The following is a 16,127-nucleotide window of genomic DNA, read 5'->3' on the forward strand; positions in this document are numbered from 1 at the left end:
GGGGGAAGGGCCCCCCCTTGGGAGGGGGAAGGAGCCCCCCCCAGAGACTTGCATGGGCTTTCCCTATGGCCCTTCGACAGCTTTGCTGCCCCCCTCCCTCCCCACGCTTGCCTCTGGCCCCACCGCCCCCTCCCCACTTTTAGGAAAGCCCCGTCTGGCTTTGGGGGTGGTGGGGGAGGGGGCCTGAGTGGGTGGGGGGTCTTCCCCCCTTTTTTGCTTTTGGTGGGGGGGGATCTTTCTTGCGAGATGAGTGTGGGGGGGTCGGCTGTTGAAGTGCCTAGATCTGGGGTGGGGGGGACGTCTAGGGAAAAAGAGGGGGCGGCCTCTGGATTCGGGGTGGGGGGCGTCTGGGTCAAGCAGGGGGGTCTGGGGTCTCTTTTTTTTAGGGGCGAAGGGAGAGAGACGCATCAGCAGGCACGGCCGGGGTGTCCATTCCTTCATTCCTTGGCTGGTTCATTCGTGGGTTTCTGCAAAGTCTTTGGATTGGGTGGGGGGCGTGGGGGGGACGTGTTGCCGTGAAGGGGATGCCGGATTGATGAAAACTGGGTTGGGGGCTTTGGGGGGGAGAGGCTGGCTTGAGTTGGGGGCTGCATGCGAAGCCTCGGAGGCTGCCAGAGATTAGGAAAGGAAGCCAGGGTTTACATCTGTTAAAAGGGGTGTTTTTTTTGGGGGGGGTGGCTTTTTCCGGGCGCCTTGCCCAGTGTGGAGACGGCATCCTTGCGGGCCTCTTAATTGTGGGGGCTTTGGCAGCAGGACCCCACTGTAAAAGATTTAACATCCCCCCTCCCAGTTGCCAGTCGCATTGGTGTGCAAGCAAATATTGGGGGGGTTTAATTCGCCATTTGGGAGAGTTATCACAGCAAGGCTCGATATGCTCTTTAGGAGAGTGGGTGGTGTGGGGTCGCCGTGATTTTTTTTCCCCCCAGGTGGCCTGTTTGGAAAGAAGTCGTGAATGCCAAGGGGGGTCCAAGGAGACCCCAATTTTGTGGAGTTGAGAGGGAGCGGATCGTAGTGAGGCTTTTTTGGGGGGGTCTCTCAGGTCAAAGTGATGAAAAGTGTGCGTGGGAGGAGGCCTTGCAGAGCAGAAAGTCCGTCCTCGAAGGGGTCCCAATGCCAACCCAGGAGCAGAGAGATAGAACAGCCATGCCAAAATCGGAGGAGATATGGGGGGTTCAGGGAGGAGATATGGGGGTTCAGGGAGGAGACATGGGGGGTTCAGTGAATCGGAGCCTAGAGAGGGGCAGGTGGGGAGAGACACAGCTGTCTCAGCGATGCCCAGCATCTCGGCAGGAAATGTTGAGTTTATCCCTAACCCCTCTTATTTTGGGGGGGGACAGAACCCCTAATGCGGTGAAGAAAGGGGTGACTGGCTCCTTTTGCCTTCCCAAACCAGTTTCTCTTCCCGGGACACTTGGAGGGCCGTGGGGCATCTCTCCCCAAAGATTTGGGATCCGCCAGCCTCAGACCCACGGAAAACTGAATATTTGACTTTAGACGGTTGAAAGCTTTTTTTCTTTCTTTTCTAATGCCTCTCCGCGGAATCTGATCTTGTTGATTTTGGCATTTCCTCCGTGGGGAGAGAGGAGGAGGAGGATGAGGGGGGGGCAGAGTCTTGGCACCCCTCGGCGCCTCTTTTGCACCCAGCCCGCCGCCGCGATTTCTCAACCCACTCGTCCCCAAGAAGCTGCCTGTCGTGGGTGGCAAGACGAAGAAGCTGTTTGCTTGCCTTCAGATTGGATTGGATTGCTCTGGGAAGGGGGGAAAAAATGGAGGAAGGGGGGATTTGTGTGTGTGTGTGTGTGTGTGTGTGTGTGTGTGTGTGTGCTTCCTTGCCCTGGGCACATCTGCCCCCCCCAGGGATCCCCAGGGGTTCCCGAAAGCTTGCCGTGTCTTAGAAAAAAGCAGAGGAGGCGCAAAGGGTCTCCTCTTCCCCTCCTCTTCCGGAGAGGACATTTTATTCGGGAAGCGTGCGCCGTTCTGGCTCCCCGAAGTGAAGGGTTAATATTTCTTCTTTGACCGGAGATGGTGGAATTGGCAGGAGGGGGGGGGGCGGAGATGGGCATCACCATCATCATGCAACGACGGCGGCTGGCTTGGGGGATTGTCTCCACCTGCTTGGCAGCCCCCCTCCATCTCCCTCGGGGACGGTGGGCACAGGTTTCCCCCCCCCTGGCTGTCAGCGAGCTAAAGGACCCCCCAAAATTACGAGCAGCCCCTTTAACAAAGACCCCTGCTCCTTTAAGCATCCCCCAACCACTCCTTGGGAGAAAAAGAATCTATTTTCGGAAAGGGTCCCGGCATCGTGTGGCCAATGGGTCAGATTTTGGGGGGTGGGTGTGGGTGGGATCTCTGTCTTGTCTCTCCCCCTACCCCACTCCCACCCCAGGGATGCCCTCTGTCCAGGTGAATCCGGCAGGTAGACGAAGCGGGGGGGGGGAGGAATCCTTTGGTAGAGATTGGCAGCCTTGTTGTTAATAGTATTCTTATTCTTAGTATTATTGCTGGAATGTCTGAGCCCCGCCCTAGCCCATGGGGTGAACGTGGTGGTAGATAATGTGTGAACGTATGTGTTTGTACACATACCAAATTGCAGCGTTAGGCACCCAGAGGTAGGTAGGTAGGTGCTAAGCTAGAAGATTATTTTGGCTGGGGCGCTCCTTGGCCTCCAGCTGTTTCGGGAGATTCCATTCCATTCCCACCATGGTGGCGGGGGAAAAGAAATTGAAGGCTTGTGGAAAAGGGCAGGGGAGGGGGGAGAGCCCATAAAAGTTTTATTGGGATTTATTTTCAAAGGGGTGGGTTGCCTACACGCCTGGCTTGTTGTGCGGCGTGGAAGCTGAGCCCTTTGGGATGGCGGTTGTCTTGACTGGGAGAAGCAAGGACCTGTTACTCCGCCATCCCCATCCTCTGTTTTGCGAAATGTGCTGGCAGTGTCGGTGGCGAAGTGAGACGCTTGTCAAGTGAGCCTTGCCCCATTTTAAGATGAACCTTTGCCACCGTTGTCTTGTGCCCCTTACAGCCGCAAGTCACATCAGTCTCGTAAAAGAGGGCCAGCTGCGTGATTGACAAGTCAGGGACTGCTCCCATGAAACTTCCTCCCTTCTATCTGATTGGCATCTTTCACAGATTTGGGGGGGGGAAGGTGACACCCCCCCCAGGATTAGCAGTCAGCACTGACCCTCCCCATCTAACTCACTCTAGGACTGAGAAACTTCATAAATTGAAGTTTTATAAATTGATCTTAACTTTTTAATCTGTATTAATTTATTACGGGCATTGCTGTTTAATTACTTTTTAATTTTTGTATCTTGTTTTTTATTATGTATTGCCCCGTTCACCGCCCTGAGTCCTTCGGGAGAAGGGCGGTATACAAATTAAATTAGTAATAATAATAATAATAATAAAACAAGGAGAGGTTTTTTTTAAAAACAACAAAAACCTGGCCTTGCTTTCTTCAGAAAACTCAGCTCAGCTTCTGGAAAAGTTTGATCAGCTGCTGGGGAAAAAAAACGCCAGTGAATGTCTCCATGGCCGTCTCGAGACGAGCATACTGACGCTGTTGGGGTTCCGGCGGCCCCCTCGAATCAAATTTGAATTAAGGGCTTCCCTAATTTAACGGAGAAAAATGCAGCCTGTGTGGGCAGTCCTCGACGCCCGAGCCCAACTGAGCCAAGCGTTGCTAAGTGAGACATGTCTTTACGACTTTCCTCCCCCACTGTGGTTCAGCCAATCCCTGCCGCTGCTAAGTTAGTCACGCGGTTGTTAAGTGAATCCGGCTTGGTTTGCCAGGAGGTCACGAAAGGGGATCGCGCGACCGTCGTAAATATGAACCGGTTGTCAAGCACCCGAATGCACATCTGACGGCCACAGGGAGGCTGCGAGGGTCGTCAGGGTGAAAAATCTCCCTTTTTCCAGTGCCGTCGTAACTTTGGACGGTCACTAAACGAAGCGTTGTAAGTCGGGACGACCTGTATTCTCCTGAAGGTCCTTTACCTGCAGCAGAACGACTGTACCACGGATCTCCTGCGTCCCTTGCAGGTTTTGTGGCTCTTACCTTTATTGTTTGACGTTTTGCGTATCCTTATACTAGGGGTCCCCAACCCCCGATCCGTGGACCGGTACCGAGCCACGGCACGCCAGCAACCGGGCCGCACAAACAAAGCCCCATCCGTGGGATGCAGGCAGCACACAAAACCACACACCCTCCGGTCCGCGGAAAAAACTTCTCTCTACCGACCCGGTGCCCAAAAGGTTGGGGGCCTCTGCTTTATACCAAATGAGGTTAGGCCAGCATTATCCTAAACAAGCTACTTTCTCCCCCCCCTTTAGCAATTAATTGGGCAGGGGCTTCTGTGCACCCCCAAGATATCCCTGGAGATCAGGCCAGGAAAGACGCTGACCCTCGCCGTCTGCCGAGCTTCCTGTCCAGTTCCCATCCAACAAGGCAAAAGGGATCTTAATGCTTCCAGATGTTCCCGGCCAGCCACGAGAGAGGAGGGCTGCTTAGACACATCTGGAAGCGGAGAGATTTCTTTCCCCCGCCTTCCTCGCCAACGAACCAGGAGAGAATTTCAGTTTTTGATTTGGGCAAGCGGAAGGCCCTATCCGGTTTCAGACAAATGACTGTCCAGTCTCGTCTTTTAAAAAAAAAAAACTCCCGTGTTGGAGCACTCAGAAGTTCAGGAAATTGCTCCTTAGTTTCTAGGTTGCTTCTCTCCTCGCTTCGTTAGTTTCCATACCTTGCTTCTTGTCCTGCTCTTTGTTTTGTGGCAGCCCCTCAAATATTGGAGCACTGCTATTGTCACACACACACAAACACACACACAAAGAGAGAGGCGGGTTTTCCTTTTCACGAGACTAGACCTACGCAATTCCTGCGATTCCTTTCCTCCCAGCTTAACCAGGAAGAGGATTCTGCTGGGTCTCACCCCACCTTCAGGAAACGCTGTTCCAGAATTGGGACCCTACTCTTTTAGAGAGCGAAGCCCCCCCTCCCTCCCTCCCTAGATTGCAAGAGCTCCGGTACAATTGGCTGAGGTTGCATACCAGGAAAAAACAAGACGTTTCCCACCCACCCCACCCACCCCATTTGGAGACTCAAGGTTGTGGATAGGGCCACCGCCCCAGTGCCAGGCCTGGTTTGCTTAAGCGATGCCAAAACTGGAGATTTTTGCCTTTTTTTTACAGCCTCTGCGTCTCCAGCTCAATGCAGGTGGCTTGCGCCCGTTCAAGTGCGTCGCAAAGGAAGTACGGATTGAGGTGGAAAAATGAGCTGAAAGTAGTGTGTAAAACGCCGTGGGGCAGTCCAACTCTTTCTGAGTTAAAGGGGTAGGCAGGGAAAACAGAAAGCCAAAGACTCTTTCCAAATATATATACATATATATATATATATATATATATATATATATATATATATATATATATATATATATATATATATATATATATATATACACACACACCTTAAATCTTCATTATTTCTCGCCTCTTATTTGAGCCAGAATGGAGATTTCTGTTAATGGTACTTGTCAGCAAACTCTGAATTTCCTTCGATGATCGCCTAAATAAAAGTGAGAAATATTTAAGACAGGCGTCTTCAAACTTGGCCCTTTTATGACTTGTGGACTTCAACTCCCAGAATTCCTCAGCCAGGCATGCCTGGCTGAGGAATTCTGGGAGTTGAAGTCCACAAGTCATAAAAGGGCCAAGTTTGAAGACCCCTGATTTAAGGCAACCCAAGTTCTGCCTGGGTCGTGGGAACGGAACAAGGGTTTTCCTGATTTTTGGGGGGGGTCTTCCCCCCCCTTACTCTGTAAAAGGAAACTCACCTGCCAGGTTCTGCCCTGCAAAACTGTTTCAGTACATGGGAATTTCCTCTCTTCACTACTGAGATGGACTGATTCTTGTAGAACCGCTTGAGTGATGTATTTTACCGGCGTGTAGGAAAGTGACGAACTTCTCTTTTGGAGAAGGGAGAAGATTCCACTTCCTTGTAACTTCTCCCAAACAAGACGAGGAATCTTTGGAAGCGGTGCTAGCTAGGTAGATGACATTGAATTGCTGGACAGTTAGATTAATTCCGAGTTTGAACCGTCCCGCTTTAGGATTTCGCTCCGCCGGGCCTCTGATTTTATTTGCGGTTGCGTGGTCTCTCTGCGTAATTGCTACGTTGAACGTTGCGATATCCTGAGCCTGCAGCAGAACTCACTCGCCTGTTCCGTTCAGATCACCAATGGTATTGCGCAGTTTTAAGCCGGGTTCGTTGCCTTTGAAAGTTTGCTTTGATTCATTTCATGCGTGGCATGACCCCAGCTATTCTGCCAAGCCCAGATGACCCAGTGTAATTTCTCCAGTGGGACAGTGTTCCTGAGAGACTTCTAAGAAAGTAGAATTATAGAATTACAAAGTTAGGAGGGACCTCGGATGTCATCTAGTCCAACCCCCTGCTCAGGCAGGAAACCCTATACCATTTCAGACAAGTGGCTGTCCCATCTCTTAAAAGCCTCCAGTGTTGGAACATCCGCGTCTTCTGGAGGCAAGCAGTTCCATTGGGTTAATTGTCCTCACTGTTAGGAAATTTCTCCTTAATTCCAGATTGATTCTTTGGTTAGTTTTCATCCATTGCTTCTTCTCCTGCCTTCAGGCGCTTTGGAGAATAGCTTGACCCCCCCCTTCTTCGTGGCTGCACCTCAAATAATGGAAAACTGCTATCATGTCTCTCTCACACACACACACACACCAGTCCTCCTTCAGAGTAGCAAAGCAATGGGTGATTTCCCATGTATTAATATTATTATCATCATCAGCTAAAGTGGCATTCTAAAACAGATCTCCAGATGTGGATTTGCATAATTGTGAGTGCAGAATTTGGAAGATTCTGCCCCTGTTTGGTAGCAGAGAGAAAATACGGTTGCTGCAGCCGTAATTATTAAATTACTTTTCTCACTACCCATTCCAGGCCAGATTAAGCCAAACAGACTCTTATTTGAATGGGGGCCTAACTGGGCCACTTGATAATGGCAACAGCACAAAACATTACAGGAACAAAACTGTGACGTTAACACGAGTAGAAAATTAACTGATTTGGGGCAGTGTGATTATGTGCAGATTATGTCACCCTTTGGGATTAAAGCTGATAGAACTTTAAAGTTAAATTGATTACAAACAAACTTGTGATCAGCTTTTTTTTTAAAAAAAAACTACCCCTAATTGAAGCGACTGCGGGGTGTGAATTTGTTACTTTAAAGTAGACAGAAAGTCGCAACATCTTAGCAGAGAAAGACCTGTTTGCTTTTCCTTCAACTTCCTAAATCATTTTTTAAAAAAGAAACATCATTTCCTATCTATGTTACAAGATATATATATATATTTACCTATTGCAAGCAGAGACGCCTTTAAAAAAAAAGGAACCTTGAAATGGATGAATTTTACTCCCAAACTATTGCAGATTAGTCTGCTAAAAGTAGAAGATAATAGAATGGAAATAGAAATAGGAATAGAATAGAATAGAATAGAATAGAATAGAATAGAATAGAATAGAATAGAATAGAATAGAATAGAATAGAATTTAGAAATAGAATAGAATAGAATAGAATAGAATAGATATTGGAAAATAGAATAGAACAGAATAGAGTAGAGTAGAATAGAATAGAACAGAACAGAATCGAATAGAACAGAATAAAGAAAATATGGTATAGAATAGAATGAATACAATAGAATAGGAGCTCTAAGGGACCTTGGAGGTCTTCTAGTCCAGCCCCCTGCTCAGGCAGGAGAACCGAGATTTGTGGTTTCTTGAATCAGATCGGGCAGCCCTCGGACACAAAGCTCCTAAGATACATGAGGGGGCTTGAATGACAACTGACCCACGGACCTCCTCCACAGTTAGAGAAGTGCAATATTTATTTATTAAATTTATACGCCCGCCCGTCTGGCTACCGACAGCTTCCTTGGCCGGCCGTCTGTATCCGGGGTGCAGTTGGGGTACAAGGGAAGGATATAGGAAGCTCTCCTGTGTTTTCGGCATGACACTTGTCTCCCCATTAGAAATGTTTCTTGCCAGTGGACAAGCAGCTCAAATCAAAAGCCGAACAATCCAGCAAGTTCAGCTCCTGTGTACGTCCCTGCTTGGCTACCTTTCTTCTTGCAAGGAGATGTGAAGAAGGCAATCCGGTCATTTCCCCCACCACCACCACCTTCATCAGTTCTCTCTCTGTCTCTCACTTTTCTCCCCCACCCACCCCTTCTTGGAAATTGAGCAGAGCAGTTATTTCAAAGCACCGGGGGGGGGGGAGGGGGGGCTCTTCTGATTTTTCAGCCCCAAAGAGTCACAGAGTGACTTGTGAACCAATCAGAATTTATCCGGTCTTAAAGTGAGGTCCTTATGCTTGGGGACGCCTGGATCGGTTGGAAGGACCTGCTCCATCTGTTGGAGTTCTCCAGGTCCATGTGAGCTTCCATTCCCACAGGCTGCTCTCCTCCTCATTCCAAAGGTGGCCTCCATCCATCCATCCATCCATCCAACCATCCATCCATCCATCCATCCATCCCATTAGGGGTGAACCTTCAGCGCAGCTTGGTCCTGCCAACCACTTCGTTATTCCAGATGGGTCTGTATCAGGAGTCTTCCCAACTCGGCCGCTTTAAGACTTGCGGACTTCAACTCCCAGAATTCCTCAGCCAGGCACACACGTGCCTGGCTGAGGAATTCTGGGAGTTGAAGTCCGCAAGTGTTAAAGTGGCCGAGTTGGGAAGACTCCTTGGTCTGCATCTACCAGGATCCCTGAATTGTAGAACAACTTCCGATCGAGGTCAGGTCGCTCCTGAGGGTTTCTCCAACTCGGCCACTTGAAAGACCCGTGGACTTCAACTCCCAGAATTCCGGGAGTCGAAAAGCTCACGGGGTGGTCAAGGTGGAGACACTGCTCTGGATGGCAGTGGCTGGAGGTAGGCGGCTGCACGGTCGTCCAGATGTTCCGGCCGAAGGCAGATGTGGTGCTTTAATCATATTGAAAGATATCCCGTGAAGGATGTCAGCTCTTGCCAAGCCCAGCTGCCTTTTTGCCATTGATCCAGGGAGACTTTTGGCAAGGCCAGTGGTTGCCATCCCGGGTAGGAAGGTGGCACCCGGCACGTTAGCACATCTGGATAGACGTTCACCTCCTGGCAAGGCCTCCTCCTCCTCTAGGCTCGGTTTCCTGTCCCACAGCAACTTTTTTTAAAAAATTATTTGATTTTTTTAAAAAATGGAACTCAATCCAGCGGTTGGGCCCCCGTCAGCTCGCCAGCGGCTAAGCCGAGCTTTTCCACGGGGTGCATTCTTCGGGGGTCTCTGCTCCTTCGTTCTCGAAGATTGCCCCCAAATAGGGACAATAATTTTTTTTTAAAAAAAAAAAAACCCAGCTCCTTCTTCCTCCCCTTTTTCGTCCCCTCCCTCTTCCTCATCCGAGCAACCTGGCAGAGAAAAGTTCACACTTATGAATGGCAGGCAAAGTTTGGCAGGGTGCCAGCCTCCCCTTCCACTTTGGGGTGGGGGGGGCAGGCCTAAGCAAGCGCCCCGTCAGTGCCAGGCGAGGATCCACAGGAAAATGGGGGGGTGGGGAGAGTGTGTGCCGTAACCGGGCGCCGTCTCTGATGCCACCGACCAACTTAATTTTCTTTTTTTCCTTTTTTTTTTTTTAGCAATAATTCCATGTCCTGAGGTTACAAACCGGCTGCAACTGGTTTTATTTCTTTCTTTTTTTTTTCTCCCCTTCCTCTCCCCTGCCCCCGCTAGGCATCATGGGTAAAAGCGTTTTCTCTCTCTCTCTCTCTCTCTCTCTTTCTCTCTCTCTCTCTCTCTCTCTCTCTTCCATCCACCCCCCCCTTTCTTTTGTTTAATATAACGGCACCACAGATGATTGGCAGCGACGTGCCCGTTCGGAGGCTGCTGGGCTCGGGCTGGTCCCCGGAGGGGGATGGCACGCCGCGGCCACCCCTCTTACACCGAGGGGGCTTCTGGTGAACCAGCCCCCCGGCTCGCCAGCCCCCTGCCCTCTTGGCGTGCTCCCGATCCGGCTCCCCCTCCATCTGTCTGCCTCGCCCCCCCTCTAGACAAGTCAAGGAGGGTTATAGAATACGCTACCTGTAAGTACCCTGTGGGGGGGGGTGTGGGAGTCCTTTTCTGCTCCCCTTTGCTTGATCCCCATCTTTATCCCTCCCCCCCTCTTTCTCTCTTTCTTTCTTTGGGGGAGACCCCAACCAAAACAATGCACCCCTCAAAGGAGATGGGGGGGCCGCGGGAATCAGCTGAGACTTTTCCCCAATTCAGGTCTCCTCCATCTTCTCTCTCTCTCTCTCTCTCTCTCTCTCTCTCTTTTAATCCTTCCCTCTCTTAACAGTTCTTTTTTTTTTTCTCCCCTTCCCCTCCAATCCTGAATTCGAGGCGTCGTGGTGTTTGCGCATCCGTCTGCTCCCCGGTTCTGGAGGAGGGGGGGTCCCACTCCCCCCACCCCCAGATCAGAAAGGCTTCAAGGGAAGCGGTGAGGGAGGAGGGGTGTGTTAAGGAACACCACCCACCCACCCCTCCGTGCGGGCGAATGTCTTCTATTGTCTGTCTGGCGTGCTGATAGTTGGATCAAATACCTCCCCAACCTTCTCCTATCTCCCCCCCCTCCTCTTCCTCCTCCTCCTCCTCCTCCTCCTCCTCCTCCCCCCCCGCCTGCCCCCCCCTTCCTCTCCATGTCAGCTACAACCCAGCTCTGTGAATGGAAGGCAGAGGGGCTGAGAAGGCAGGCAGCGCGCGCCTGGCTGGCCGGCTGCCAAGGGGCTGGAAGTCGGCTTGTGCGCCTGTGTGAAGCGCACAGGGGTGCACGCGCACACACACACACACACACACACACACAAAAGCGTGCGCAAGTAGAAGGGGCCTTCCCTTGTGGCCGAGGAAATTGCAGCCCTCTTACATAAGGCAGGCTGCGTCAGGGAGGGGAAGGAGCGAGTGGGGGGGGAGGGCTGGACACCCACCCACCCACTCGCCTCCCTTTATTTTCTGGAGGCTTTATTTCCATCTGGAAAGGGGGAGCCATCCCAGCTGGGTTTTCTTCCTCCCCCTCTTTTCATGGTGGGGGGGGAAAAACAAGGCCCACCCCACATGTACACCCACTTCTCCGCTCTTTGCACATGGCTCAGGAATCGGAAAGAACTTGATTGAATTGCAGGATTCTTGGGCATCTTAATTGGGTTTTTTCCCCCTGATTTTCGATTTGAGTACAGGTCATCTTCAACTTATGAGAGTACACTTAGTGGCTCTGTGTGTGTGTGTGTGTGTGTGTGTGTGCGTATTTCCATCTTGTTCATGGAAGTGGTATCTTTTGGCTGGGGAAACGGAGCAGAATCCTCATCCTCAAAAAAAAAAAGTCCTTTTTCTTCTCTCTTGGATCTGGAAATTGGAAGTCGGAGAACTTTTTATCGAGGACCGCCGGAGTTATATTCGCTCGGCTCGCCAATTCTGCCCTTTATGATTTGAAGGGGGGGGGGTGTTTTGTTTTGGTTTTTTTTTTTTTTGCAAGCCTGGCTTTGCAAAAAAAAAAAAAAGCCAGTGGGTCTTTCGAAGAACACCTCTGCAGCTGGGGTCCTCAAACTTGGCCCTTTTATGGTGGTGTGCCTGGCTGAGGAATTCAGGGAGTCCGCAAGCCATAAAAGGAGCAGGTTTGAAGACCCCTGCTCTACAGCTAGCTACTCGGCGTACGACCCCCCGAAATTTCGCTTGTGGAGTGGATTTTGCCCCCATTTGACGACCTGCCTCGCCACTGTTGTTAAGTGAATCGCTGCAGGCCATAAGTTAGCCCCACCTCCCGGTTGTTAAGTGAGTCTGGCTTCCCCATGGACTTTGCTTCTCAGAAGGTCGCCAAAAGGGGGGGGGAACCACGTGACCTTGCGACCGTCGTAAATATGAGTCAGTTGCCAAGCGTCCGAATTTTGGCCACGGGGATGCTGCGACGGCCGTTAAGTGTGGAAAACGGTCTCCGGTCACTTTTTTTTTCCCCAGCACCGTCGTAAGTCGGAATGGTCAGTCACTAAACAAACGGTCGTAAGTCGAGGACTGTGTGTACTTAGTTTTTCTCGGCTCTTCTGAATTGTGAGAGGCTCTCTTTTGCAACGAGGCCGGCTTTCAATTGCCAGTCCCTTTTTTGCTTCTGGAGGTGGGCCTGGGAATCACCTATTTCACACACACACACACACACACACACAGACACAAAGACACACAAAAGGGTCCTCAAACAGCTCAATAGAAGCCAAGGGGCCACTTCACATCTTTGGGGCTTCGTTCCTATTTCCTCTGCTGGAAAACGTTACCAGCCCGTAATAATTTAGGGCCCTTCGAAGAATCTGCCTCGGATCCTTCTTGATCCCTTTTCCTTTTAAGGGGGTAGATTTTCTTTCCCCCCCCCCCCCATCCCCGCTGCGCCCTTACAAACCTTCCCTTTAAAATCCCCCGGAAAAAACTCTTTCCCCCTTCCGAAGACCCAAAGGCAGGCGAGGAGGAGGAGGAGGAGGAAGGCAACCCACTTGCACTCCACAAGTTGCAAGCCTGGCTCTAGTTGGTCTGGTGGGGGGGGGAAGGAAGGGGGTGTCCCTTCTCTATCGCTGCCGGCTTTTGAAGAATCCCAGCCGCCGCCTAAATCTGATCTAGAATCCCCCGCTTGACTTTTTTTGTGTGCGTGTGTCGAAGGGATGGTGGGGGAATCACGGAACCCCCCCTCAAAAGCCAGCCAGCTGCATTTGGGGAGGGGGGGTGTCTTTGGCTGCAGGGCAGTCAGGTTCTCCTTGCTTTCCCCCTCCCCACCTTTGCTCCCCAGCACACGCGCACACACACACACACACACACACACACACAGAGTTGCGAGTCTGGGCAAGGGTTGCAACTGTGGGAAAAAGGTCGTGACGAGCGTCTGTCCAGAAGGACAAACCGGGGATCTGGACTGGATCCAGTGGGCTGATTGATTTAATCTGCTGGCATTTCCCTCCTCCTCCTCCTCCTCCTCTCTCACTGTCCCCCCCCCCTCCTCTCTCTCTGTAGCCCCCCGCCCGCCCTCCCTAACCTGCTGGCTGCCAGTTCCCGCTTTCCTTTTTAGGAGATTGTCCTTTTTATAGCATTGTATGGAAACGGCTGTGCGTCTTGGGAGACAGCCATTTTGTGCGTTGTGTCTTGAAATGCATCTTTCTCCCCCCCCCCCCCGGCACGCGGCTTTTTTTCCGCTTTTAGCACCACGCCGAGAAGTTGGGGAAAGAGAGAGAGAGAGATCCAGGAGGGCAAGCCCACCCACCCACCCAAAAACCCCCAAAGGGACATTCTGGGCTGGGAGGAAAAACATCTGATAATTAAGCGTATCTTGGCAAATCCCGTTTTTCTTGGGAATTTGGAGACTCTCTGAATATCTTCTAAAAGGGCAGACCCAGTGGCAAGGAGCGAGCTCCGCTTAGGAGCCCCCAAATTTCCGTTGTTAAGTGAGACGGTTGTTAAGTGAATTTTGCCCCGTTTTACGACTTTCCTTGCCACGTTGTTAAGGGAAGCACTGCGGCGGTTAAGCTAGTCACACGGGTCTCAAGTGAATCCGTGTGTTGTTTTTTTTCCCCTCTTGACTTTGCTAGCCAGAACGTCGCAAACGGGGATTGCCTGACTCCAGGACACGCAGCCGTCGTAAATATGAGTCAGTTGCCAAGGGTCCGAATTCTGATCGTCACGGCAACGGTCGTATGTGTGGGGAAAAAACGGTCCTAGGTCCCTTTTTTTTTTCCCGGTGCCGTTGTAACTTTGAACAGTCACTAAAACGAACTGCTGTAAGCCGAGGACTTTTACCTGTATTCCTCCGCTGAGCCCAGCAGCATGGGAGAAAAGAAAAAGCAAGCCAAAAGAAAATGTCTTTTACCCTTGGATCTAATAAAACACGGTGGGGGCTCCGGAAAAGCAGGATCCATTTGCTTCAGAGTGCAAGTGCTTTCTCGCTGAGAGATCATCCCTGTTGGGATTTGTTTCGTCGTCGACGTTTGTAGTTGTCGCTGGAGATCCTGCCGGCAAAGCCTCATCAGGATGGATCCGGGGGATAGGCAGAGAGGGATCTGAGTGGATCCCTGAGGATTTTTCGACCCAGGCCGTTCTCACTCCTTCGTTTCATTCTTAGGAAAGGACTTGAGAGGTTTGTTTCTTTTCAAAATTTGAGTTGGTGCAAAAGGGGAAGAAGAAAAGGTGCTTTTTAGGAATACTGTTATTATTCCTGTAGATCAGGGGGGTGTCCCAACTTCGGCAACTTTTAAGCCTTATGGACTTCAACTCCCAGAATTCCCCAGCCAGTCCCGGGGGGGGGGGGGAGAAGATGGTATAACGGTCGTAAATGCAAGATCCAGTCGTAAGTGTGAGAGCTGGACTTTTTTCAGCTCCGTCATAACTTTGAACGGTCGCTAAGCAAAGAAATTGTAAGTTGAGGACTACTGCAGGAACTCTTTCTAGCTCACATCATCCCCATCTGTCAAATACTTTCAACTCCAGAAGAATAAACCAGAATCTTTTAATGAGACACTGAGACGTCATCAACTTCTAGGAGGCTACAGCCTTCCTCCACCCTAGCAGCTCGAAGATGATGGGTGGACTTCAACTCCCAGACTCCCCCCCCAAGCCAACAGGAATTCTGGGAGTTGAAGTCCGTCCATCTTAAGTGTCGCTGAGGTTGGGAGACATTTCTTTATTTAGGTAGACTTCTCCAGTCGAGAGAGATCCTTCAAGAGTCAACTTGAAATTGGGCAGCCTTTATACTTTTTTGGGGGGGGGGGGTGTTTCTAAATAGTCCCAATTTTTTGTTTTTAAGTTGAGAGCAGGTTACAGATACTGTTGGTTGGTCATGCCAAAATGTGCAAGAGGAAGAATGATGGAGCGTTTGCCCAATGGGGGGACTGCTTGTTAGGCCAAGCTAGCTTGAATGCCTACGGTAGATATTGGTCACTACTGTCAACCACCAAGAGATGGATGGCTTTGAAGGGTAGACAGTAAAAATTCAGGGCTGAACGTCAGGGGTTCTTAATGTTTCCTTAGCTGGGTGGTCTTCTTCTTCTTCTTCTTCTTGAGATGTTTGATTACCTGACGTGGTCACCTCATTAGATGGTGGTTTCTCATCATTGGCCTTCTCCTTCCACCCCATCCGGGCAGGATGGACCGCATGACCGAGGATGCTCTGCGCCTCAACCGCTTGAAGCGGACGCTGGACCAAGCCGAAGAACGGGACGATGTCTTGGCCAAGAGGCTGAAGATGGAAGGCCACGAGGCCATGGAGCGGCTCAAGATGTTGGCGTTGCTCAAGAGGAAAGACCTGGCGGGCATCGAGGTGCCCCACGAGCTGCCGGTCAAGCCGGATGGACTGAAAGTCTACGAGGAAAAGCTGAATGGAAACTTGAGACCCCATCCCGACGGGCGGTCTTCCGGGAGATCCGGCAAGGAGAACATCAACGATGAGCCAGTGGACATGAGTGCGAGGAGAAGGTAGGTAACTTCCGTTTTTCCACATGGCTGGTCTGGAGGGACGGGTGCCTATTAATTTTGATGATGAACGTTGAGTATCCAAAGTTCACGAGGAGTTCAGGTTTGGGCCACCCTTGCGTTCTCCTTCATTTTTATTTTGATAGGTAAAAACGGTCTTGAGAATTGCGAGGTTGAAAATCAGGAATCCATGGCTGGTTTGGGATTCCAGTTTAAGAAGGACTCGTCTCCCAGAATGCCTCAGGATCCTGCCCTGAGCCAGGATTCAGAACAAGTCAACAAACAATGCCATCTTGGCCAACGCAAAGCTTTGAAGTTTAGGAAGTCTGTTTCTCCACTGAGCAACTGGCTGTTGAATTCTGGGAGGTGGAAGTCCACATATCGCAAAGTTGCCAAGATTGGGAAACGCTGATTTGAAGGGAAGGGGGATAAAAAAATCCCATTTATTAGGTCTTAGCAGGATTAACACGTGGGTGTAAAATTTGGGAACAGAAACCTCATTGGTTGCCTCTGGTTTTAATTCTCTTAAACCAGGGTTAGCCTGCAACCGGTCCTTACTTTTTGAAAGCATTGTGGTATCATAAAAGTCCCTTATTCCCTGACTTTCCCCCCCCCACAC

The 16,127-nt window shown here is 50.7% G+C and overlaps 1 protein-coding gene across 2 annotated transcripts in view; it reads left to right on the forward strand.

The window, feature by feature from the left end:
- Nucleotides 1-16,127, forward strand: part of GATAD2B (GATA zinc finger domain containing 2B) — a 31,419-nt gene that overhangs the window by 779 nt on the left and 14,513 nt on the right. The window contains exons 1-2 of one of the 2 annotated variants that reach the window (XM_083374788.1): nt 9,505-10,125; nt 15,182-15,511. In XM_083374788.1, the coding sequence (XP_083230914.1) occupies nt 15,183-15,511 (329 nt within the window). In that variant the 5' untranslated portion in view covers nt 9,505-10,125; nt 15,182. Of the gene's footprint in view, nt 1-9,504; nt 10,126-15,181; nt 15,512-16,127 lie in introns of those variants that run through there. The other variant, XM_083374787.1, reaches the window with a different exon arrangement.

The sequence above is a fragment of the Vipera ursinii genome (genome assembly GCF_947247035.1).
Source record: "Vipera ursinii genome assembly, chromosome: 15".
NCBI lineage: Eukaryota > Metazoa > Chordata > Lepidosauria > Squamata > Viperidae > Vipera > Vipera ursinii.